The sequence below is a fragment of the Trachurus japonicus genome, chromosome 13 (genome assembly GCF_045865225.1).
Source record: "Trachurus japonicus isolate A0001 chromosome 13, Traja_1.0".
In the NCBI taxonomy this organism is placed as follows: Eukaryota; Metazoa; Chordata; class Actinopteri; order Carangiformes; family Carangidae; genus Trachurus; species Trachurus japonicus.
The window spans coordinates 24,512,323-24,536,163 of NC_140919.1; the positions used below are offsets into that span (position 1 = coordinate 24,512,323).

The 23,841-nt window shown below is 39.7% G+C and overlaps 1 protein-coding gene across 2 annotated transcripts in view; it reads left to right on the forward strand.

The window, feature by feature from the left end:
* Positions 1 to 23,489, forward strand: part of fam168a (family with sequence similarity 168 member A) — a 32,678-nt gene extending 9,189 nt beyond the window's left edge. Inside the window, exons 2-8 of one of the 2 annotated variants that reach the window (XM_085795514.1) lie at positions 7,794 to 7,901; positions 9,305 to 9,396; positions 12,653 to 12,733; positions 15,814 to 15,959; positions 16,705 to 16,891; positions 17,618 to 17,744; positions 17,983 to 23,489. In XM_085795514.1, coding sequence (XP_085651640.1) covers positions 7,840 to 7,901; positions 9,305 to 9,396; positions 12,653 to 12,733; positions 15,814 to 15,959; positions 16,705 to 16,891; positions 17,618 to 17,730 — 681 coding nt within the window. In that variant the 5' untranslated portion in view covers positions 7,794 to 7,839 and the 3' untranslated portion in view covers positions 17,731 to 17,744; positions 17,983 to 23,489. The remainder of the gene's footprint in view (positions 1 to 7,793; positions 7,902 to 9,304; positions 9,397 to 12,652; positions 12,734 to 15,813; positions 15,960 to 16,704; positions 16,892 to 17,617; positions 17,745 to 17,982) is intronic. The other variant, XM_085795515.1, reaches the window with a different exon arrangement.
* Positions 23,490 to 23,841: the final 352 nt, after the last annotated feature.

Genomic DNA, 23,841 nt, shown 5'->3' on the forward strand with positions numbered 1-23,841 from the left:
TTAAAAAGACTCTTTGTTGAGGACAACTTTTTCACTATTGTCTCTATTCCTTTAATCTCAGTGACGGTAATGCTGATAACTAAATACACCTGTTGGTAAATTTGGCTCAGTTCTGTGGGGGTTTCTTCCTGTTAAAAGGGTGTTTTTCATCCAAGCTGTCACCAGGTGCGTGTGTCTCTTATAAAAAAGCATGGTTTTTACCTTACTAAGTGCCTTGAGATAATGTATAAACAGAAATAAACATGACTTGACTATACCTCCATTTAGCACTTCAAATAAAATTTAGTTTTGGATTTCTCACTGTATCAAACCATTTCAAATTGTTATTTCATTGTAATCATTGTAAAAGCTGTGATATGATTAAAATAATCATTGAACCAACAAAAAGGTAGAGTTTTGCTGTCCAATGAGTCTAACAGTGACTTTCATTATTTGGGGCCTCTAAATGTGTGTTACTAACCAGGAACGACAGCACGGGAAGAAATCTCCATAAACGGATCATGTTGAAGGGTATTTCTTTCACGGTATAGGTGCTCCATGTATGAAAAACATTTCCATTTTCAGTGGACCGGCACAATATTGTCACATAATCCAGGGATGCAGACCCATGAGGTGTGTGACTGATGAAATGATTTTGGAAAGGAGAATAGAGGAGTAGGAAGTCAGCTCAGAGAAAAGGGGAGATGCTGTCCCAAAGTGTATAGTGCTGTCCTAGATCTAAAATAGCCCAGAGCTGTTTGAAGCTCATTGCTATGGGGCAGAACTGATTGTGTGGAAGGCAGGGGTGGGGGTTCTTATTCCATCATACCGGCTTTCAATATTGTCGTAGGATGGATGTGACCCTGGACTTGTTATAAATTTGGATGTTGGCTCTGTTTGCAAGAAAAGGCGCTGTTGGCCTGTCACTTAGACCTGTGTTTTGTTGGATGTCATTCTGTAGGTAGGATTTCTGCTGGAAAGTGATGAGGTAATGGGGTCCTTCTTTAGCCCAAGATTTTCTGACGTTTTGGTTATTTCGTAAAAACAAAATTCTTTTTTTTTGTATGTGGTGGCCCAAGTGGGGTGGTTTAGCTGGACCAAGGTGATGTCACAAACATCTGACAACCAATCGGATATTAATTATTAACAAATTAAATCAGGTGATGGATGTTGTTTGCTTGCTGCTAGGCAGCTGTCAACCACCAACACAGTCCAAAGGATAGAGATTGAGTTGTTCAAACTTTTAATATTATAACCTTTTTACTTAAATTGTCACTTTGTTAACTATGAATATTTTGTTATTTACAGAAATAGAAGTGCACATGTTATGCTTTTTCAGTTTTTCACTTTCCCTTTGTTTTGCCGTATCATTGTGCTCTTGAAGTGTCTGAAAGGCCTAGGCCTATATCATATTCTAGTATTTTCTATCATCACATTCTTAATCTTTTAAAGGGACAACGAGGAGTTTTGGAAAAGCGAAGCGTTTTCACACTACATTTATGAGCCTCCGCGCGCACCGTGAAATTCTTTGACCGGCGCAAGACGGACTCATGTTTTCATTCATCAAGAATTAAAGTCAGAGGTTCAAAGACGATCACATACCGTCGTAGTTCCGACCATAAATGGCGATTCGGCTGCGTTATTCTCATGACTCGCCGCGAAACCGAAAGTAAAAAACGCTGGTTGGCTCGACCAGCATTTCCGCCACCACTAATAATAACAAAATAATGGGGCGGTGCGTGGCGCAGTGGTTAGGGCGGCCGACCCATTAACAAGTGTGGGTAGCATAGATTCATCCACATTAACATGAGACTTTTTTTTATAACCAAATAGAAACTCCTCGTTGTCCCTTTAAATTCTTTCCCTCAGATTTAAATTGACCACATTCCCAAGGCGCATGTGCGTCTACTTCCTGATCTCCGTGCAGGAAAGTAAATGGTGATTATGTTTTGAACTATTAACCCTGTAAAACTACTCTGGTCCATTCAGAATAAAAATATAAAGCTGGTAATGCGCATAATGGTTCAACTTTAAAAATAAATCAGTGTCCTGTGGCTTTAATACAGATGTGTTGTTGATGGTCATGGTCAGTCATATAATAGAATAGTAGGTCTGCCACTGACCTGTTATCAGTCAACTGCTAATTATTCTCTTAACTATCAAATCACATTTTAAGTGTTTGGTCTATAATAAAATGTTGGAAAACAATGAATCATAATTCATTTCTGTACAGTACAGTACAATCAACCTATAGAATTGAACAGCAAAAACAAATACGAAGAGATCGTCCTAATGCAGTATATTAAATGCATGACTCATTCTCTACGTAGTTATTTTGAAATTACAATTGATGCACCTCTTAACACTCAGCAGTTTATTGTCTTTCGGTTTTCCTTTCTGTTTCCTTCTCATGTGACCCAAGTGAAATGCTTTAGTCCTGGAGGATTTAAAAGAAAAAAGCTGCTCAGTTCTATTCTCTCCTGTGCTGAAGTGTGATAACGCCCACCGGTTTTGATTTGTAGCTTAAAGAGTAGATGCCTGGTGAGGTATTATGTGGGAGGATAGAGTCGGTGTGGGGGTTGTGTTGTTTTGTACATGTTCTCCAGGAATGGTAGCTCTTTGTGTGTGTGTGCGCGTGTGTGTGAGAGAGAGAGAGAGAGAGAGTGTGTGAGATTTATTCTTTCACAATCCTTCCCTCCTCCCTCATTATTGCCTCTTCTGCTCCCCCTAGGCTGCAGAAATCTTTCATGTATGGGAGATTGAAATGGAATCAGCATTATTGTATTGAACATATATCAACATTATGGAAATCAAATTTGTGGTCATGAACTCTGAAGATCTGAACTAATGTAAGACTTTAATGTTGCAGCATTGTAATCGCACAAAAAATACTCCATTGCACTAAAAAAAAAACCCATCTCTGTTAGCATGCAGTATAGAAGGCTGTGTCTTTGTACCGTGGCCTTGAGGCTATAGCTTAAGACTTCAGCACAGAATGAAGTCCCACTAATAGAGTTTAAGCTTAACAAAGTCCTGAAAAATAACTCGGGTTAAGCCAGAGAGTAATAAGGTCTCCTTAATAATGTCAGTCAGTGGTGAATGAATCCCTGCTCCGTGTGTGTTCTTGTGTCAAACGCAGAGTGAGCTCCCAATACCAGCTGAAATGAATTGTGATTGTTGCCCAAAAAATAATTAGCACCTGCTTTGTTTTGTTTTTTAACATTTAAGATGGTAAACTCTTATCTTAAAGGGACAACGAGGAGTTTTGGAAAAGCGAAGCGTTTTCACACTACATTTATGAGCCTGAAATTCTTTGACCGGAGCAAGACGGACTCATGTTTTCATTCATCAAGAATTAAAGTCAGAGGTTCGAAGACGATCACATACCGTCGTAGTTCCGACCATAAACGGCGATTTGGCAGCGTTATTCTCATGACTCGCCACAAAACCGAAAGTAAAGAAACGATATATTGATCGAAAATGGGCCCATTAACAAGTGTGGGTAGCGTAGATTCATCCACATTAACGTGAGACTTTTAAATAACCAAATAGAAACTCCTCGTTGTCCCTTTAAGGGTGAGGGTTAGGGTTTTTTTTTTGACATTTTGATGTTAAACTAGAAATTTGAGTCAACTTTGGGTCTCATTAACAATTTTGATTTGACATCTATAGACAAAGTACTTCCTAAATTGATCAAGAAAAATAACTGGTAAATAAATCCACAATGAAAATAATTTGCAGTGTATTCAGTTCACTGTAAGGAGTGGGTTTTATTACTGACTGCTGGGACAATATAGTTCATCTTTATGAGAATGAAGGTTGGGGAGCCTTGACTTTTTCCCGTGTGGGGAATTTTGATAGAAAACTCTCATTTAGTGTTTGATCAGTAGTTTAGTAATAAGGTTTTCTACCAAATGTGCTACAATACTCAAATTAAAATTCCACACATCACCCACTAGACGGCACACAACACTTTTTGGTTGTTGTGTAGCAATGTCAGTTTTCAGTGGAAATCCAATTTGCTGATAAATGTTTCTCATCATCACAGTGTCAGACAGGTTGCAGGGGGGAAAAAAGGAAGTGAGATTCAGTTCCATGTTGGAGGACGGTAGTCTGCTATAGAGCCAAACATGGCCACTGCTTTGATTGCCATAACCTACAGAGAGGTGTAATAGCTGTCAGCAGATAAGTGAAAACGTTTCACATCACATGCCGTTTTATCATCACTGCCAGAGTCCCAGTAAGCAGCTGTCCCTTGACTGATGGAGGGGTGCGACGCTGCTGCGAGCCCTGCTGTCTTTGAAGTCAGGTGTGTTTGTATCACGGGGTGAAAAGACAGATGAATCAAGGCAGAGAGACTGTAATAAAGTCTCTGATCAAGTATGTCTTGGTGATTTAAAAAAAAAACACAGCAAGTTTTGTGGGGGGGGATTTCCCAAACTGTGAATGCATTATCTATTGGTTATGTTGCTAGGTCAAAACAAAACTTTTGATTGTGAGGAATTAAGGAATTAAAAATGTGAGTTTTATAGATAAATGAATCAAGAAAATAACCCACAGATTGCTCTATCATGAAAAATAATTGTTGCAGAATCAGTAAAAGAATAGATTAATCATAAGTCACAAGTATTAGTTGCAGCCCAGCTAGGAGAGTGTTGAAATCATCTGACTCCATTGTGAATGGTTTATAAATGTATTTCCAAAAATGGCAGGTTGTTCCTTAAAGTACAAATGCTTCCAGATCCTGGAGATGTGTGAACTCCTCTGTCCTACAAATAAATTTACCATCTCTCCTTCTCTCTCTGTATGGTGAATATCCTCTAGAGAATGGTCTTTTATAATGAGAATAGTCTGTTGAACAGAAGGTCTTCTGGTTAGAAACAGGTTTTTTTTTTTTTAGAAATAGAGAGCCTGAAGCACCCCCCCCCACCCCCCCATGAAAACAAAGGGAAGGGAGTTGTGTTCATCACATGTGTTTCTGTCATCCTCTGTTCCTCACACACACCTTCATTAGACACATTGTGGTGGCCGTCCTGTTCTCACCCATTTACTTTTCAACACCCCTGCCACACACACACACACAGCTCAGACTGAAATGGATGAAAACGTGTCTGTCTCTATTCATTCACAGCTGTAATTGGGTATGTGTGTGTTTACAGCATGAGACCTCAGGGTTAGCGCAGCCACCTGTCTGTGTGTTAATGGCCATTGTTTCCTCACTCTACACATTTACAATTTAGCGCTTGGCTTGTTAAAAAAACACCAGATAAAGATGGAAGATTAAAATTAGTGTAACTTTGGTTTAATGAATTTGGTGATCAGCAATTTGAAGTGGTGATCAGTCAGTTTTCTTCATCAATAACTTTTTTTTTTTAATTATCAAACAGTTAGCCAGCCATGCCCACCAACTGACTGTAGGGATGTGATGTTTAAGCTGTTTGACTGCCACAGTGATCCAGGCTTCAATATCTCACGCATTATTCGACGAATTACCATCAAAGTTAATACAGACATTTGAGATTGGTCATTTCTTGTTTTGAGTGAATTGTCCTGACAACTATTGTATGAAATTTTATGCTGTCATTAATGTTACCCTGAGGACAAATTGTGAAATATTGTGTGATTACTTGAAAAAAAAATGCTATCATTTACTTAGATAGTAGATGTTAGTGTTATCTTAATCATGTTAGCATCATCATTTTGACCATAATAGCATGCTAAAGTTAGCTTTTATGCCTCCAAGTATAATATATGTGGCAGTAGGGTATAATGACTATACATTTATACCTTGCATTAATATGTAACAGGAACCTTGATCCGTGCTCTGGAAAAGTAAAAGAAAAAAAAATGTTGGCAGAGTTTGATGATAGAAAAAAAGCCCAGTGAGTTAAAAGTAGAGCTAAAAGTAGTAGCTGTAGCTCACAAGTCCCCCCCCCCCCCCCAAAAAAAAATGAATAACACTCTCTGCCATAGCATTGCTCCCCTGGACCTTGAACACACCATGTTTGGGGCTCGCTGACACTGCTGCCAAAATGGGAAAACGAAAATACATTTCAAACCAGATGTAAATGCAAAGGTCGGCAGGTTGTATGTCATTATCCGGATAATGTAACCAGATACAGATGACATGTTAATACCAGTTACAGTATTATGATCCATGCACAGATGCAGATCAGCTGTGGTGAAATTTAAAATCTTGCACTGTGAGCCTGCAAAATCAAGGATTATAATTTTAAGATATTCTTTTATGCCGCATTTGCAGTAATCTTTGGCTTTTGCTTTAATCTGGTTATAATCAAACTGTTGGTTTGCATGTAGCTAGGCCGATTAACTGAGGTGGAGAAATTTAATGATAAATTAATTGAAGGAGAACAGCAGAGAGAAATCAAAAGTGGGGGGGCTAGAGGGTGGAATTAAAATGGAGCAGTTGCGATAGATTAATGAATGAATGTACTGTGAGGTGTGCTCAGCAATAGGTTAATCGATTCCCCTGGGACATTCCTTTGTTATGAGATATGAAGTTGAGCAATGGACCAGAGTTGACATATCACCACTCTTGATGTTTTGCGCACCCACAAATGTATACCGGTCCATTGTTTTTATTCATGTTTTGGGGCATATGTGTGTGTTTTTAAGAAATTTGTGCACGAAATGACTCAAAAACAACTGCACCCACGTGTTGGTGCTCGCATTCAGCTGTCAAGTGTCTACGAGCGTTTGACGTCAGTGTTCCTGACGGCGCATCGAAATGCTTCCTTGCCTAATTTGAAATGTCACTCGGTGCCATTCTGGCATCACCACGGTGCTGTGTATGCCCACTTGCCCTGGCATTATGACAGTAAGGCTGTAATCATGTAAAGAATTTAACCGGCTGCAAAGCCAAGTCTGGGATGCATCTGTTCAGATTTAAGATGGAATTTCATTTCTTTGCTAACAATCCAGTTCACAAATGTACATTGGTATAGGAAGCAGGATCAGACAAATGAGTTTGGATAGTGTGTGTACATGTTGAGTGGCTCGGTAATGTGCTTTGTACGGAGAGTTTGCCACGTCATATTTCACACAGACTTCCACATGAACACAAAATAGGTCTCTGCTTAGGACCAGATGACTGCCATCACATGTCAAGTCCCATCTCTTGCAAACGTTGAAGTAAAATCCAACACAACGCACGCACATGCACACTTTTCAACTTTATTCCTCAGCCGTCCTGCTCCGTGTTTGTGCAGCGCTCATGCGGTTCTGGCTGATGTGTGTGCTGGATCATGCTTACTCATGGCTAGGCAAAAATCAGCCCTTTTTTTTTACGATGTTTTTGTTCTCCGTCCTGTTGTTTTGCTCTCTGTCACTTTCCCACTGCTTTTTCATTGGCTGTCTTGATGTTTGCTTTGCTGCTTGTATTCAGTATTTTTTACAGCACATTATATGCAAATATACACTTAGATGGTATGATCATAGACATAAAACACTTAGGCAAGGTACTACTACAGTGCCACTTGTCACATACACTGTAGACAGTGTAATTGAACTTGCATAATTATTTTGAACTAGGCACTGTTTTGTATTTAGCACAACTACTAAATGCATTTATTGGCAACTAAAAACACAGCAATTACCACAACCACTCACTCAGACACGCTGTCCTAATCACTGTCTGCCTGCTGCTTTCACTAACCATTTGCTGTTGCACTGGTGCTTGCTTTTTTTTTTTTTTTTGCTGTTTTTTGCTGTTTTTTCAATTTTTTTTATTTTTTATTTTTTCCCTTTTTTCCTGTGTTCGTTGTAATCATGACCTCTCGCTGTTTTAATTTCAGATTTGCATATCCACTTCCACTTCTTCCTCATTTGCATACAGCAAGAATGGCGAGCGGGCATCCCACAGACAAATTCAGTTTCATGTATCAACCAGACACGCACAAGAGGTACGGGGCACGCATGCACACACACTCACACACACACATACAATTTCCCATGGCCATAAAATCACTGATCAGGTAAGTTGATGATGATGATGTTGTTGATGATGATGATGATGATGATGATGATGATAGAGGAGCACTTGAAGTGTTTTCATCCATATTGTGAGGCCGGTGGTGAAAGATGCCTTATGGGAGATGTAGTATAAATGGCTCTATTATTAGGTATCTTCAGCCTAACCATTTCCAGCACCTTTAATTTCCAGTGGCAGCGACTGTTCAGTTCTGCAGTGGAAACAAGGCCAGTAGAGCTTGTCCTGTCTTTTTTTTCTTTTTTTGGTGCAGTGGTGAAAATAAGACATCTGCTCGTTTTCTGCTTGTACCTGTGCTTTTTGCGGCTGGACCACAACAGCCTATAATAGCAAACGTCTCTGATCAACTCACCGATCAACTCACCGACTGACTGAGTGATGGAACTTCTACCACTTCGCAGCAGTCAACCAAGCTTTTCCGGTTTCCTGGCTGTCCGGGAATTGAAATGGAGTGCTTCACCTTGCCTTCATTACTGCGAATTAACTACTTTAATGACATGTCAAAAAGCAGACAAAGAAATAACCTAGCATAAGACACAGCAAGCAGAGAGAAAGCATCAGGCGCAAGGCTTGGTACTAACCACTATGACCAACTCTGCATATTAAAATAAGTGACTTAGACACAAAGACCTGGCTCTAATAACAGTCTTCTACGTTCTGGTGTTGAATGTAGATAAAACCAATAGATCCCAGACAGACAAAATAAATAAAGTCTAATTCAAAACGTGGTTCCAGTAACTCATCTGGTAGAGCTTCTCTGAGGTTAATCTCTCCAATGGCCCAGGTTGAGTCTGGACCGTGGCCCTTCTGCTGCACAATATCCTCTTGTCTCTCTCTCACTACGACTGGAATGAAGGCACAAAGTTAGAAAAACGACCTACAAATAACAGAGTCTGTCTTTCCTTTCTATGAGTTTTCAGAATACCAGCACAGTCTCTGTCTTTCATTTATCAGTTTGATGATTTTGTTAGATGATGTCAAGGATTTGACCATCGATGGTCCAACCACATACGATTTTTCCAGTCTTGTTGTTCCAACAGTCTCTGTTTTAAAATGTATGCGTCTGTTGAGCCTGCCTGAGGGTGAGGATTCACAAGGCTGGATTTTTGTTGCATGCTGGCAAAATCCTTCAGCCGGATGTCACCTTAAGAATCCGAGTTTGGGATTAATGTGTGTGATGTGTGCATATGCTTGAAACTCGTAACAATTTTTCTTTTCCAATTTACACGGTTTACATCTCTCTCCTCTCCATTTTTTTCCTTCCGTCTCCTCTCATCACCCCTCCCCTCTCTGTCACGCTTTCTATTTTTCTTTCAGTAAGAACAGGTTATCTTCAGCTATGAATCCAGTCTACAGTCCCGTTCAGCCTGGCACTCCATATGGAAACCCCAAGAACATGGCTTTTACAGGTAAAACTAATAGGCACATACACGTTTATTATCCTCTGTACGACTATTAAAATTATTTAAGGTTGACTGCTGTTGCCAAACGTTACTGAAATTTGAGTCGGCGAAGAAATGTAGCAAGATGGTTCTGCAAATGGTCTCTTGGTGCCCTTACAAGAATGAAAATGATTGTTGTTCCAGTAGGAAAATGTCAGGGAGCATGTGTTGGCTTTGATTGACAGATCTCGTGCTGTAGGTTCTGCTCACTTGTACCTTCTTTTTTTAGTCTGTACATGTTAAATAGGTGAGTGATGTGTTGCTAAGCTCGGCTGATTTTTTTCCCTCCTTGATCTAATAACTGGAGACGAGCAACTGAACCCAACTCCAGCTTCACTACGTACTTTTTTATAAACCAGTGAAAATGCGAACACCAACAGAGTTATAGGTTAGCGGTGCTGCACCAACATATTCTACATCTTTCAACTTGCAAAATAGGTGTTCCAAACATGTCAGGCATATCCAATTTTAGCATACGAGATGGAAAATGTCTTGGTTGTTAATCTTTCATGTAATGGTACAATGCTGCTCAGAATTACGTGGAGCACGCAGACTACATCCATGACTTTCCTCAGCCAACTTTTTTTTTTTTTTTTTTCAGAGAATAATTTTTTTTCATGGACAAATATAAAGCATTTACGTTTAAAACATTTGAGTAACTCTCTTTGCTAAAACAGCATGACAGTTTAGAAAAGTAGGTCACAAAAATTTGGATTTTCATGCATAAATTATTTAATAGAAACCAGTGGAAAAAGATCAGCCATTTCTGCCATCTTCAGTAAAAGTTTCAGCTGATGCAGAATAGAGGGTTTTGGATCAAGAGAAGGGAAAGTATGAACACAGGGTACAAGATGGTGAGAGAGCCGGTCAGTCTCATGAGGAAAGGTTGCACATGGTGGACTGCGAGTGCGGTGCACGTCCACAAGTTTAGGGCACTGTGGGGTCATCGTGGGCCTTCAACATTAGCTGACTCCAAACAGCAAGTTTTGAAAGTGAGGAACAACAGCTTGGTTATTCAGGTTACGTTCAAGGTGACAAGTGGACATCAAAGTTAAAACATCCTCTACAAAGAAAGAGAAACCAACCCCCTCCTGTGTGTTTTTGCAGTGATGTTTCACATTTTGACACCCAAATAAGTTGGTTAGATCTCCTATGTTATCCTGTAATATGCCACAAAGGCTGTTTTGTTTTTTTTTGTCTCTTGTTGCATCGTTTTTAAACTGATACAGAGGCGCGAAGCTGGGATAACTGGACCGCTCCGTGATATCATTTTACCAGCCACTATGTGCTTTTGTTAGAATGTTTTTCACTCTTCACACTTGGCACCCTACTGTCCAACTCTCTGGATGAGATGTGTGTTTTTTATTACAAAAGTGTTGTTTAAAGTGCAGGCCAAAGGCTTTAGCTGACTCCAACAATGATGAATATTCAAATTAGAAAGTTTGTACATGGATTTAAAAAAAGGAGACTAAATGCAGGAAAGTGTGGTTTTAATGTCTGTTTAGTTTACAGGCCAAAACTAAGAAGCAGCACATTTCTAAAGGGATGGATGTCAGTTGAGTAAACAGTCCTCATATGTGTCATTGGTGTGAAATACTCAGACCAACACAGACCAATTTTAAACAATGAAATGTGTCACAAGCGTTGATATGCATCAATGCAAACCTGACTGTAGTTGAGATATGGCAGGACTCATTTTCCTGTCTTCAACAGTCAGTGAGCTGAAATCACCAGGAGTAGTGTAACACAACAGTAATGGGGCATGATTTTCTGCAATATTCATCTGGATTGAAATAAAAATCATGGTTTTATTAACAAACACCTTAAGAATACCCAATTTGGCCTTGGAGAATGAGCGTCTGTCAGAATCTACTACTCAATGTATTTTTTCATGGCTCCAGAGGCCTCCAGTTCAACCATTCAAGCAGAGAAGTGAATACAAGAGAACTATATAAATAACACAGTGTTTTCTAGCAGATTATTTCCAAATCCTTGAGTTGGCAGGCACCAATTACACATGGTCAACTGTCACCCAGACTCCATGCGCTAAATGCTGCCAAAGACTAACCAACCATGCAACATGGTGGGGTCAAGTTCAGAGATGTTAAATGTTACTCAAGTCCACTCATGAGATAATTTGAGTAAAAAAAAATATGGTCGAATATAAAAGGGTATTTAAAATACACACAACCTGGCTTTATGTGAATGAGTCTGCAGTGACAAAGAACAATAGAATATTTGTTATGGTTAGGGACTTGATTCACACCTTTCAAATTTAAATACCATTATTTTTTAATGTGTTTCATGGGGTTGTAACACTAAGGGTGTTTTGTAATACAATGCTTTGGATCAGACATTTATTCAAAAGCTTTCAAGCAACGCAATGTTGCAGCAGTTGTCATGTACAACCCTTTTTTTAATAATATTTTTCTAAATTAGAACCCCCCACTCACTAAATTAAAATAACATTCATACGTTTTACACTGAATTGAGTCCTAAATGTGTGTAGACATGAGAGAGCAGAGCAGTCAACCACCACAACCGTAACACTGCAGGAGCACAGCTTGATGCAGATATTTTATTAGACCTGTTAGATCTGACTGGAGCTCCTGAAACGGCAGACAGCAGCCAGAGCTACGTATAGCAACGGCTCAAGGCTACAGAACAGATAGGCTGAAAGACCGACTGCCAATAATAGCGAGCAGCGAGCAGCACTTTGCTCATGTGCATTCTCTCTTTTAACGCTCCTGCCACTCTGTTCTCCTTCATTCCTCTTTATCTTGCTCTTTCAGACTTGCATTTTTTTTATTATTATTATTTATTATTTTACCAGTGAAAGCTTTTTCTCAGGTTAAAATCTGCTTTGTTTGCTTGACATGTAATTGATGACGCACAACAGGGTATATATGGTGTGCGTGCATGCAGCCCCCTCGCACGTGTCTGTGTGCGTCGCTAATGTTTCTGAATTTATCTCCACCCTCACCATATTGGCAGGTGTGTCCCGTCTGCCAGATTGGTGTATGTAAGGCGCATCCAAGCGACTACGTTATTGGTGCAGACACGTTTTTTAATGACTGCCATCTGTGCACATCCTGCTCTGAACCAAATATTGCCTTACCTTTGGTGTGTGTGGTGGTGGTGGGGGGGGTGCTCTTTCCTTTGTCTATCTGTTTGTCTAAGCTATGCTTCTCATATCTTGTCTCTTCTCTGTGATATCTTACAGGCTATCCAGGAGGGTATCCTGCCACAGCCCCCACCTATACACCCAACCTCTATCAAACGGGCAGTCCTGGGTATCCACCAGGTGAGCTGTAATATGCAAACTCACACACACACATAGCATTTGATGACTTCATTTATATTTTAAAAGGTAATATCAAGGGAGCCATGCTGTCATTTCAGTCAAATTTGTTTGAAGTTAATTAGCGGGGTGTTCTTTTTATTTCCAAGGAATGAAAATCAGACATAAACAAACCACTGTAAGGAGAGTGTTGTGGCTCCACTGAAGTTCGATGTAAAGGATGTCAAAGACATATTTTTTAGTAGAGTATTACTGTGTGGCTCCCATTGAGAGGTAAACATCACACTTCAGGAGTGAAGCAACTATAGTAATGAGACCCTCAGCTATGAAAATCGATACCGTCTGTAAATTAAACATTAACTGTTATTTGTAAACTTTCTAATTAGGCCTAAGATTCAAAGACCTCAAGTTTTTTTTTGGTTGGCATTTGAAGTTCTTAAACATGATGACTGTTCGGGTTTGGCAAATTTAAAATGTTAAGTCTGCTGCAATAATAATGAAAAAACAGAAGGCAAAATTTTTAAATAACTATAAACTTAACAGTCACAATGAGCCTGGAGCTGTGCCTGGAACCGACGTCTCTCCAGTAATTTTCAGAAACATTTTAATCCCACTGATGAGTAACCAGTGAATATGAGTTCAAACTCCGAGAAGCAGCTGAGTTGTGTGTGTGTGTGTGTGAGTGTGTGAGTGTGAAATAGAAGTTAGTCACTGTTTAGGTTTAGTTTGGAGTGATGATCCATGTGCTGAATAAATTGCACACTGATGGAAATTTAATTTGAAGTCAGAGGATCCATTACTACTGTGGCTCTGTACGGCTGCATTCAGTGTGTGTGTTCATTGTGCATACTTAACCTGAAGCTGAATTATTAATTGTTGTGAGTCAGGTGTAATTATCATTTTGTCCTAAATGAGTTTTTGTTGGTAAAATTGAAGCAATATAAAATCTCAGATACATAGGTTGCAGTAGTGTGATGGCAGTATGGATTAAGAGGTGATCTCAGCCCTAAAGGGCACTGATGGTGAAGTAATTGGAAGCTCGCCAGTAACAGCTGCCGGCGACCATATAGCAGCAGATACATACTCTGCTGGGGTTCAGTGTCTCGTCCCCCCACAGCAGATGGGGAGTAACAGTTGTCCCATTGCTTTCCAGATATGGTGTTTCTGTATAGATATAGTTCAGTGGGACGGGGTCTTCAACTTTCATCGTAGAAACCCAGACTGATCTCACTTAGGCTCATTGTCTGTTGGCACGACACGTTAGATTGAAACGGTTTGATTATCTGCTTGAGACGGGCATATAAATAATATGTCAATTACAATTGTTTTCCAATACATTTCAAGTATCAATTGTCAGTCCTGTAATAAGTTGTGATACAATAAATCCACAGAAAGTGTGTGTGAGGGAGGATGGAGGGCATAAGTTCATAATAAAGAGCATAGAACTAAAGCGCACATTGTTAAAGGGGTGATATTGTGTACTCTGAAAAATATTTTTTTGTCAATGTTGTTGTTAGGTCCTTGAAGCCATGCAGTGAGAATTTAGCCTTTAGCAATGATTTTAGAAAGTGGGGGTCTATGATTCATGGTATATCAACAACAAGAATAAAGAAAACAAAGTCCTTTGAATCTCTGGCAGAGTATGAGCTGAATGTCGACATGTATTGAGAATGTTTTTCCCCGAAAGCATTAAGTAGATTACCACCTAAATAACAGCATACTTGGAAAGTATCAATTACTATAAATAGATAAAAGATTACATTTTCTGAAGAGGAGGGCAAATCCCTACTTGATTGTTTCCTATTCTCCTGAATTTTAAGTATCTTACCAAGGCGGGATGGGTTTGTAGATTTCATCTGTGCTTCTTTTGAAGCCCCTCTCCCTTCATCCCCTCCCCCAGTTTGGTTTTTATCTTTTGGAAATCTAACAAAATATCAGGTACGCTCTGGCAAAGCTCAGACATCTTTGTTCCAGCAGAAGACCAGCACCTCATTATTGAAACTGTTGTCAGATTTATTTTTTCTGAGCATTCTGCAGATCTTAATGTATGGCGAAATTAAAATGTTTAGATTTTTTTTTTTTTTTCAGACAAGCTGTGGTCTGATTAGAAACGTGTCTTGGTCAATGTCATCATGTCTCAAGACCATTGAATAGACAAACTGTTTTCTATCAGCGGGGCTTTTGTGTAATTGTCACACACCATTGTCCTCTAATGCCCTGCATGCATGTTAGAGCAAAGAATGTGTGTGAGAGTATGCACATGCACACACACAGACACACATACACTCTTTTTAAACACACACAAGAGCAGCTCCAGCATCTCTTTGTTCCCTTGTCCTTGTGTGAGAGAGGCGCTTTCATAAGCTCTGCAGCAGCAGCTAGCTAGTAGCATGTTTGACCTTCAGGCTCCTCCGAGTGGCCGTTGAGAGGAACTGCACCCCAGAGAGCAGAGAGCCCAGTTGACAGCAGATGTGAGCGCAGCGAGTCCAAACCTGACGCTTGCACTGTGTGACGGGAGACCTCACACTTTGATCCCCTGTGATGTACTGTCAGTTAAATGATGGCTACACTCTAATCATGTTTTGTCTCTCTATGCCGCAGAGGTTGGTTGGCTTCTTTATTGAATACAGTTAATAAAACCAAATGCACTCCACATACACCGGCCACTTGCACAGGGCAATTTTGCTGTTATCAAAGCTCCTTCTAGAGACCAGTTAAATGAGGCATTTTAAGACTCACAAGCTTCTTGGCTCTATTGTTTTGAGACTTCTGTCTAAAGGCAGCACCAGTTCCCCATCTGGTGGATTAAGTAGGAAATGCAAATAATAATATAAATTGGAAGTTGAAATAGACTATTCAAAGAAAGAAAATGTGACTGACTTGGCTCTCTCTCAGCACTGTGACACAATAGGTTGTTTTCATTGAAAGAAACATCGACAGACCTTGCGCAGAACAGCTGAAGAGCCGAAATGACAAGCTTTTCACTGTGCTTATGTGCATTGTTGCAGATTTAAGGAAACAAAATGTCAATTGATTAACACTGGTTTTCTCTGTATTTTCTTTCTCCCCTTGACTCTGTTTAGGATATACTCCAGCAGGCACCCCGTACAAAGTGCCACCCACTCAGTCAAATGGAGCGCCCCCTCCCTACACCCCCACCCCCACCCCATACCCAACAGCTATGTATCCCATCCGCAGTGCCTACCCTCAGCAGAACATATACGCACAGGTGAGGGACTCTTGTTACTGATGAGGTTCACTGAGTTGCCGCCTTTTTTCTGTAATGTCAACACAAGAAGTGTTTTGATTTTCAGCGCTAGGCAATTGACTCAAGACAACTGGACTTAGTTTTTGTCTTGAAGACTCTTATCCAAGTGGCTTCATCAGTTTGTGTGTAGACTAGCCAGTCCGACTTGAGTCAATTGCCTAGAGATGCCTTTGACCTAGACAAATGAGACATTTAGATTTTCAGCTTTAAACAAGAATTGGACGTCACGTAGCTTCCAATCTGCAGAACTAATCACGTAAATTACATTTAATTTCTATTTGCTGCAATATTATTACATGTTTAGTTCTGGAGTTTAATTAAGAATTCTTAGAGAGTGAGCAATGGATTTTATGTTGTTGCGACTCATACCAAAGAAATCAATCTGGATGAGATTCAGAAATTAAATGCATAAGCTATATCAGTAGCTGTTAGTTTTAACAAAGTAGATTGACAACAGATAAGAAAGCTGCACCATTGTTTGAGATGCAGTTTCACACAGCAGGGCCATGTCACTGTTTTGTAATTGTTAACTGGGCATTTGATAAGAAAAGTGGAGAAGTGAGGGAGGTTCAAAATGCCAGATAGGCAACATGCCCATCTCCAAGGTGATTTCTATCTACTGTGTTTGTTCCTGCTTTATATGTCACACACACACAGTCACACAACCTCAGCTAACCCCCACTAACACCTGTGTTGATCCTGACAGGGAGCGTACTATACCCAGCCAGTGTATGCGGCACAGCCACATGTGATCCACCACACCACCGTGGTGCAGCCCAACAGCATCCCCTCCACAGCCCTGTACCCCGCCCCCGTCCCCGTACCCACTCCTCGCAACAACGGCATGGCTGCCATGGGGATGGTAGCTGGGACAACCATGGCTATGAGCGCAGGTAGGGCCAAAACCAAACAACTCTAAATATGTTTATTCCAGTTTCCAGACATGTCGTGGCATGAAATGCTAGAGTGAGACGTGTGAGAATGTGGGTGAAATGGTTGTGGTGAGACTTGCATATGTTAAAGGCCACGAGAGCTTAGCAGGGTCTCGATAGAATATCTTGAAACCACAGGAGATAAATTAGACCTAAAATTATGTATTCAAAAAGAAACAAAAATGTTCTTGGCAACTGATTTGTTAACCAAAAAAATGCACAAAAACTCACATTCCAGCTCATTTATGATCAACAGTTTTTGCTATTTGTCAACCTTTTCAGTGCAGTTTTTCAGCAGCAGTCTCTGCATTTCCTCAAAAACAACTCTGTCTCGTTACGTTCTGTTATTATCTCATAGCGTAGTGAATGTGCAGGTCACAACTTGTCCATGAGAGCGTTTTGGAGTTGTTGGATTGTGTATGTGATGAGTTTGATGAGGGAAACCAGGAAATCCAATTGGCCTCCGTAGTGTAGCTCAGAGCAGCTCACAGCTCTGCTTCACCGTTCTAAAAAATAGCTTGCACCGACAATTAAAGGTAACAAACCTACTGCTATGACTATAGGGATTATGGCAATGGGCCAATTTGCCAAAATGTTGAATTATCCCTTTAATCTGTGGAAAAGATGGATTGTTGATGGATTCATAAATGGCAAAAGCTCATTAATGGTGTTGCTAACTTCCTGTAGGGACCCTGCTGACAACGCCCCAGCACCCCCCAATTGGAGCACACCCAGTTACTGTGCCAACCTACAGGCCCCAAGGGACACCTGGGTACAGCTATGTACCACCTCACTGGTAGAGCCCACCCATCATGTGAGTGTCTGCCCTCCTGCTGTTTTTTTTTTCTTTTTTTCTTTGAGATGTTCCTCACTACAGCAGTTTTCCCTCCTCCATCTGCTTCCTCCCCCACTCCTCCCTCCTCCTCCTTTTGTTCCTCTGTTGTCTCTGTCTGACTTGAACAAACTGTGCTGCCTCTTGGCTCTTTCTGATGGTCTGCTGCAGTCTTTAAATCAATTGCTAATGTTTACGTCCGCTCCTCTTTTCCCACCAGATCTGGAGTCCACCATCGTATGCAACTGCTCAAATCTTACACGGGCTCCCACTGGTAACCATGGGAACTCGGCACCTGTCTGCAAGAACAAAACTAAAGTGCAACAGCCACTTTACTATTATTGTTATTGTTATTATGCGACATTCTCTAACGTTTTTACAAAAGCTGCTTTTATTTTTTATTTTTTCTCTCTTCATTTGCCAACCAGTCATTACTTTATTTTGTATGGTTATTTTATTTTATTTTATTTTATTTCCTCATTTTCTTTTGCTGTGTCTGTCATTGGAACTCCAGAAGGACTCTTAATCAATCACGGGTGTCAGTCGCTCCTGTTTCTGTGTTGTGCTGGTGTGTGTGGTCCTGCCTGCTGCTGCTCAGTTGGCTGGAAAATATTGGGCACTTATTCCTCATTATCATCTCCATCGTTCACTACAAAGACTTACTGACTTATGCTGCCAAATTTTCTAACGACTAGATATCAGCACAAGGTTTTAACATAATTAGGATTTTTTTTTTTTTTTCTGGGTTATTTAATTTTTTAAATATATTTTCTTATTACCACACTCAACTAAATTACCTGAACCTTAACCTGACTTTTTTTTCCCCCTACCTATGTTCTTACTTCTTCTTCAGTCTGTTTTTTTCAATCTCCTTTGTTTCATTTTGAGTTAAATCTCAGTCGTCTTCCAGCACGTAGATGTCTGTCCGGCAGTAGTCTGTCAGTCATCCCTGTCGTTTTCGTCGCCATGTAAGTTTCTGTGTCGCTACGAGCAGAGCACTTACCGACCATCACCCATCATGCTGCGTGTGCCGCCGTGTCCACATTAGCGTAGCGCCTATTACACACTTTTAAGAAAACATCACCATCTCCATGCTACATACTATGCAGGCTAGTATGTTGTGACACTATTGAAATCTTAACCTAGATAGACAACAAACGGGGGTCATTCGGGTCCTGTCAGCATTTTTTTTTAATGTGGTTAGCGTAGGTCAATACATTAAGATAATGTAAAAAAAAATATTTATACTAACCGTGTCAACAGCATGGGTGGTCGTGCACACTTTCTTACACCTACACACATATATAAAGACACACACAGGCATCTGTGATGATCATTTAGTGGCACTTACTGTACAGTACCTCCAGTTCTGTTGTTAACTGATCAATACACACACACATACCTACACATACATACACAATACCTAACAAACACACACACACACACACACACACACATGGATTTCTAGGGGTGTGCATGGCAGACACAGCCAGCAGAGAAGGAGTTTAAAGGGATTGTGTTGGCACGAGGCAAGGAGAGCAGGATGAGACGGGGAGAGCAGAAGAAAGGGGAGGAGATGACATACTCACAGTCGTTTATTTCATTTCAAGGTACAAGACATTTGAGTTTGTGACATCTTAGCTGCAAGAAGCTGCACTAACACTCTGCTATTTTTGCACGTTATGTATTGTACATTGATTTATTTCTGTGATTATAGCGTCTCCTCCTCGTTCCTTCTGCCAGGCCAGGACTAATAACCAAACACTCTGTGAAGAGAAACCCAGACTCACTTAATAAAGGACTCGTCAAAGAGATGTGCTGATGGATGGATTCAGTTCTGTAGTCCATTTCTCATTGCTGTGAGTGATGAAATGACCAAACCCATGATGTGGATGCCTGTGTGAGACTAATGCAGATAGACCTGGTCCATGTCATAACAATAGTTCATTATTTGGGTCAAAATTGGTAATCCTACGGTAGTTCTTTTAGCGGAGGGAGAAAAGAGCAGCATCACCTTCAAGAGCCAGTGTGAGGCTTTTAGACTTTTTAGCAGTATTAGGGGAAAAAAGAGTCGCCCATTTGTTTACGGCGTTTTACAGCAGAGATTTTACACATATCTGCTTGGACCGACTTCATTTCAACATTGTTATCCATTTTTAAAAATCCAGCGTAAACCTTAATTTTATCAAAATAGTCGTTTTTATGAAAAAATATTTTAGCCTGTAAGAACATGGACATATATAGCTGTTAACCATTGCTTCTTTGCTTATCCAGTATGCGGTATGATGATGTATCTTATTCACTGAGTCTTTGTTTATTGGTCCTTGGTTGGAGACAATGGGGGGTGTGGGGTGGTGGTTGTGGTGGTGGTGGTGGGGTTTAATATTTAGAATAAGGCCTGTGGCATTTTTCAGGATTTACAAAAAAAAAGAAAAAAAAAAGATTCAAATCACAACTTCATGATCTGTAGAGTACAGATTGGTGTATTGAAAAGCATTTACTGTGCGGGTATGTAGTTGAAGTGATTTAATATTGCAATAAAACAAGAGGGAATGCCTCCAACTGTTAACATACAGTAATTATTTTATCAGCGTTTTGAATTGATTTAAAAAGAAAAAAAAAAAGAAGCTTATTGTTGTAATCTCTAAATATGGATCACAGGCTCTGTATGCGGCCTCCATTCAATAATTATTACAGTTACTGCTAAGAAGAGTAGAACATATCAAAAGAAAAATTTGGGGTATTGAATAATTTTGTGAGGAAATATTGCACAACATAAGAAAACTTGATGACTACGATTTAATGCTAAGTAACAGGTACCTAGGCTTTGTAGTGCAAGAGGGAGGAAGAAGCAATTTATATTGTAATTAAAAATAAAACAATAAGGTCGAGTGTTTGAGGTATTCTTAGTCCAGATGTTTGTACACTAGTAGGATAATTCTCAAGAAAATATTGCATCATCCCGCTGTCGGATGAAAACCGTACATCCTTGAGCCTTATTTTTGAAAACGACCCCCTGTATTTTAGAAGATATCAAGTGGACGTTAGAGGAATGAGGGTCATAAAATGTACCCACCGTGTAAGGATCTGAAAAAATACAGAATTTGGATTTTCTTGCGACAGCAGTGATGTTACTCGTTATTAGGATTTATTTAACCAACCACTACTTCTGTCAGTATTTCTCAATTAAATCTTATGGGGGGTTTTGTTTGTTTTCCTTTCTTCTTTCCCTCTGGTCAATTAAGCATAATGGGTATGCATAATATTCAGGTGTATTTCACTATAGCATTGGATCTCTACGTTTAAAAAAAAAAAATGCAGTATATTTATACAGCAAGTGGTACAGTAATGTATTTCTAGCTAAGCATGGTTGCATCAGTGTGGCAGCTACTGTTTGTGCTTTCAGTATATATTATTATTTTTACCTCTTCTGCATCTCTGTCCTCTACAACTGTTACTGAGGGGGGGAGAAGTAAACACAAGGTCTGTAAATAATGTTAGGGACTTGTGGAAATTCCCGTCACCAAAAATACCCACATTTTATTCAGATTTGTTGCCTGATGTGGCAGACCTTGAGGAAGTAGAGGATGAACGACAGAGCTGAAATGGGTGGCAATTATTTTTGGCTGAGAGATAGAAAGAGAGAGGTTACCACAGATGCTCTCGGAACGCCACGTCCGCCGTCCATTTCAGCTCCGTGGGTGCAGAGATATTATCAGATGATGTCTTGACGACCCTCAGCCTCCATGCCCCTTTGTTCTGTGCCATATTTCACCGCCTGTTGTTTAGTAAATATTAGTTTCTTCTCCTAAGTAACTGGTGAATTCCGAGTCCTTGTTATGTCTTGCTTCCTGTGAATCTGTGTTTTCCTATTGCTGTCCCGTTTCTCACATTGTTAATGCATATTGTCCGCCTCACTTTTCTCTTTCTTGCCCCGGTTCCTGTTTATCCCGTTTTCACTTTGTGCCACAAACTCCCTTCAGAGGCCATTTTGCATCCCCTCAAACGCTACATTTCAGCGATGCAAAATGATGTCAGATCATATGCTCTGCTTCTTCCCTCCTCTCTCTCCTCGCTCCTTTAACCTCTTTGCTCTCATGCCTTCTTGTTTCTGGCCTTTATGTGCTTTCTATCTGACCTTTGCTACCCTCACCACCCCCCCGTCTGAATAGCAGTATAATACTGAATTATTATATGACGGTCATTAAATTGGTGTTAATGATAGTGTGATAATCTACTATTTTTGACGTTTGTGATATCCCACTGAGCCTTTTTAAACACTAGATGTCACTAGTGACAAAGTATAGAAGTGGCATTTGAGCCAGCATGATAAATTAATAATTTATCAGCATCCTTTTCATTTTAGAATCACAATTGGGTGTCACATTTTGAGCTCTGAGATTGATTTATATAAGGGGGGTGTTTTTTTCCAGATGAAATGTCTTTTTATTTTGTTCTGGACATTTTTCAAGAATTGCCATTTTAGATGACTAAAACAACATCAAATACGGTTTTATTTGTTGTTCTTCTTGGAGGAGTTGATTTATTTAAGGTAACTAAGAGGAATCATTTTCTTTTACTGGCTGTGGACCAATGCTCTTGAATAAAAACTGTAACACTGTTGGGATGTGGCGGCTCTGTAGAGAGGCAGAACCACAGAGCATTCGGGATAGTTGAATGAAAAACGACTCCCACAGAGCAGAGTATTGTTTTTCAGGGTGGTGAAACTGCTTCTTTATTTCACTCCATTCCTCGCCTCTCATTTATTTTCAATTTGCACTTAAATGAAAGTAGTTGAACATTTCAATGTGTGTTTTTTTTTTCTTTCTTTCTTTTTGGGAGGGTGGGTGATGCAAAGTTGTCTTAATCATGGGTCTTTTATCATAATTTTACTCTGTGACATTTCTAAACATTGAATGGTTGTAACTCTACTGAGGATGACTCAGTGTTTTTCTTTTTCTTTTTTCTTTCCACTATATTTTATTCTCGCGGCTTCACATTGATGGTGAAAATGCACCCAGAACCATTCACAACTCCTCTACTCTCCTTCTATCTTCCCTCTCCCCTCTCTCCTCTTTTTTGCCTTGCAGTTGGTAAGTCTTAGTTTTTTTTCATGAGTATAAATTAAAACACTACTATCACAGTGAATAGTAGGCTCTTAAATGTCTTTGATGTTCTGCTGCAGCTTTTTTTAATTTCACTTTGTCAGAGATTTCTCTTAGTTTAATTTGACACTAAATGTGATGCAAAAAGTGGAAATTCCTTGTCTTCCAAAAAAACAAAAACATACTTGTATCCCCCCAAGGATACAAGTATTAGGAACAACCCCATCTTTGGAAGTTTTAGTTTGGTACCCAGTTTGCACATGCTATGGTATATCTGTTACCGTATGGTTGTGTTTGAAACTGAAGCCCAACGTCTGTTCAGCGTTGAGAGAAGTGAATTGTATGTTAGCTATTTGGTCCAGAGTGAAGGACCTATGTCAGGCTTGTGATATGAAGTGTAAATCTGTTTTTAATTTTTTTTTTTTTTTTTTTTTTTAATGGTTTATTTTTTGTTTGTTTTGTTTGTTTTTGGTTTTTTCGTTTTGTTTTCTTTTGAGGGTTTTTTTTTTTTTTTAAGATCAGTTAGTGATCTTAGTACTATAACTAAGCCAAGTTTGTAATTGTATATTTACTGTAAAATGTAGAACATTGAATAACTATTAAAATTTTCCTATAAAAGGAAGATCATCTTGTGTGACCTTATTTCACAGACTGAAAACTGTGTTTACATTTTATGTATCTTCACTCTGGTAGCTGTTTTACTTTTCTCTGGAAACTGAAAGCACTAACAGATAAACCAGTCTCATGTTAAGACACACTAGATTCTTTCCCCAGTTCATCTACTTGAGTCACAAATCACTAAAATTACCATATTACAAAGGAATGCTCTCCTAAAACAAACTCTGTTATTGCTGCTTACTAGAGATGTTTAAATTTGAGTCCTAACTTGTTGAAAACGCACAAAGATTGTTGTGACAATAGCAAGCAATCTAGACACATATAATCCCTGGATCACAAATGGAAATCTGGAGCTC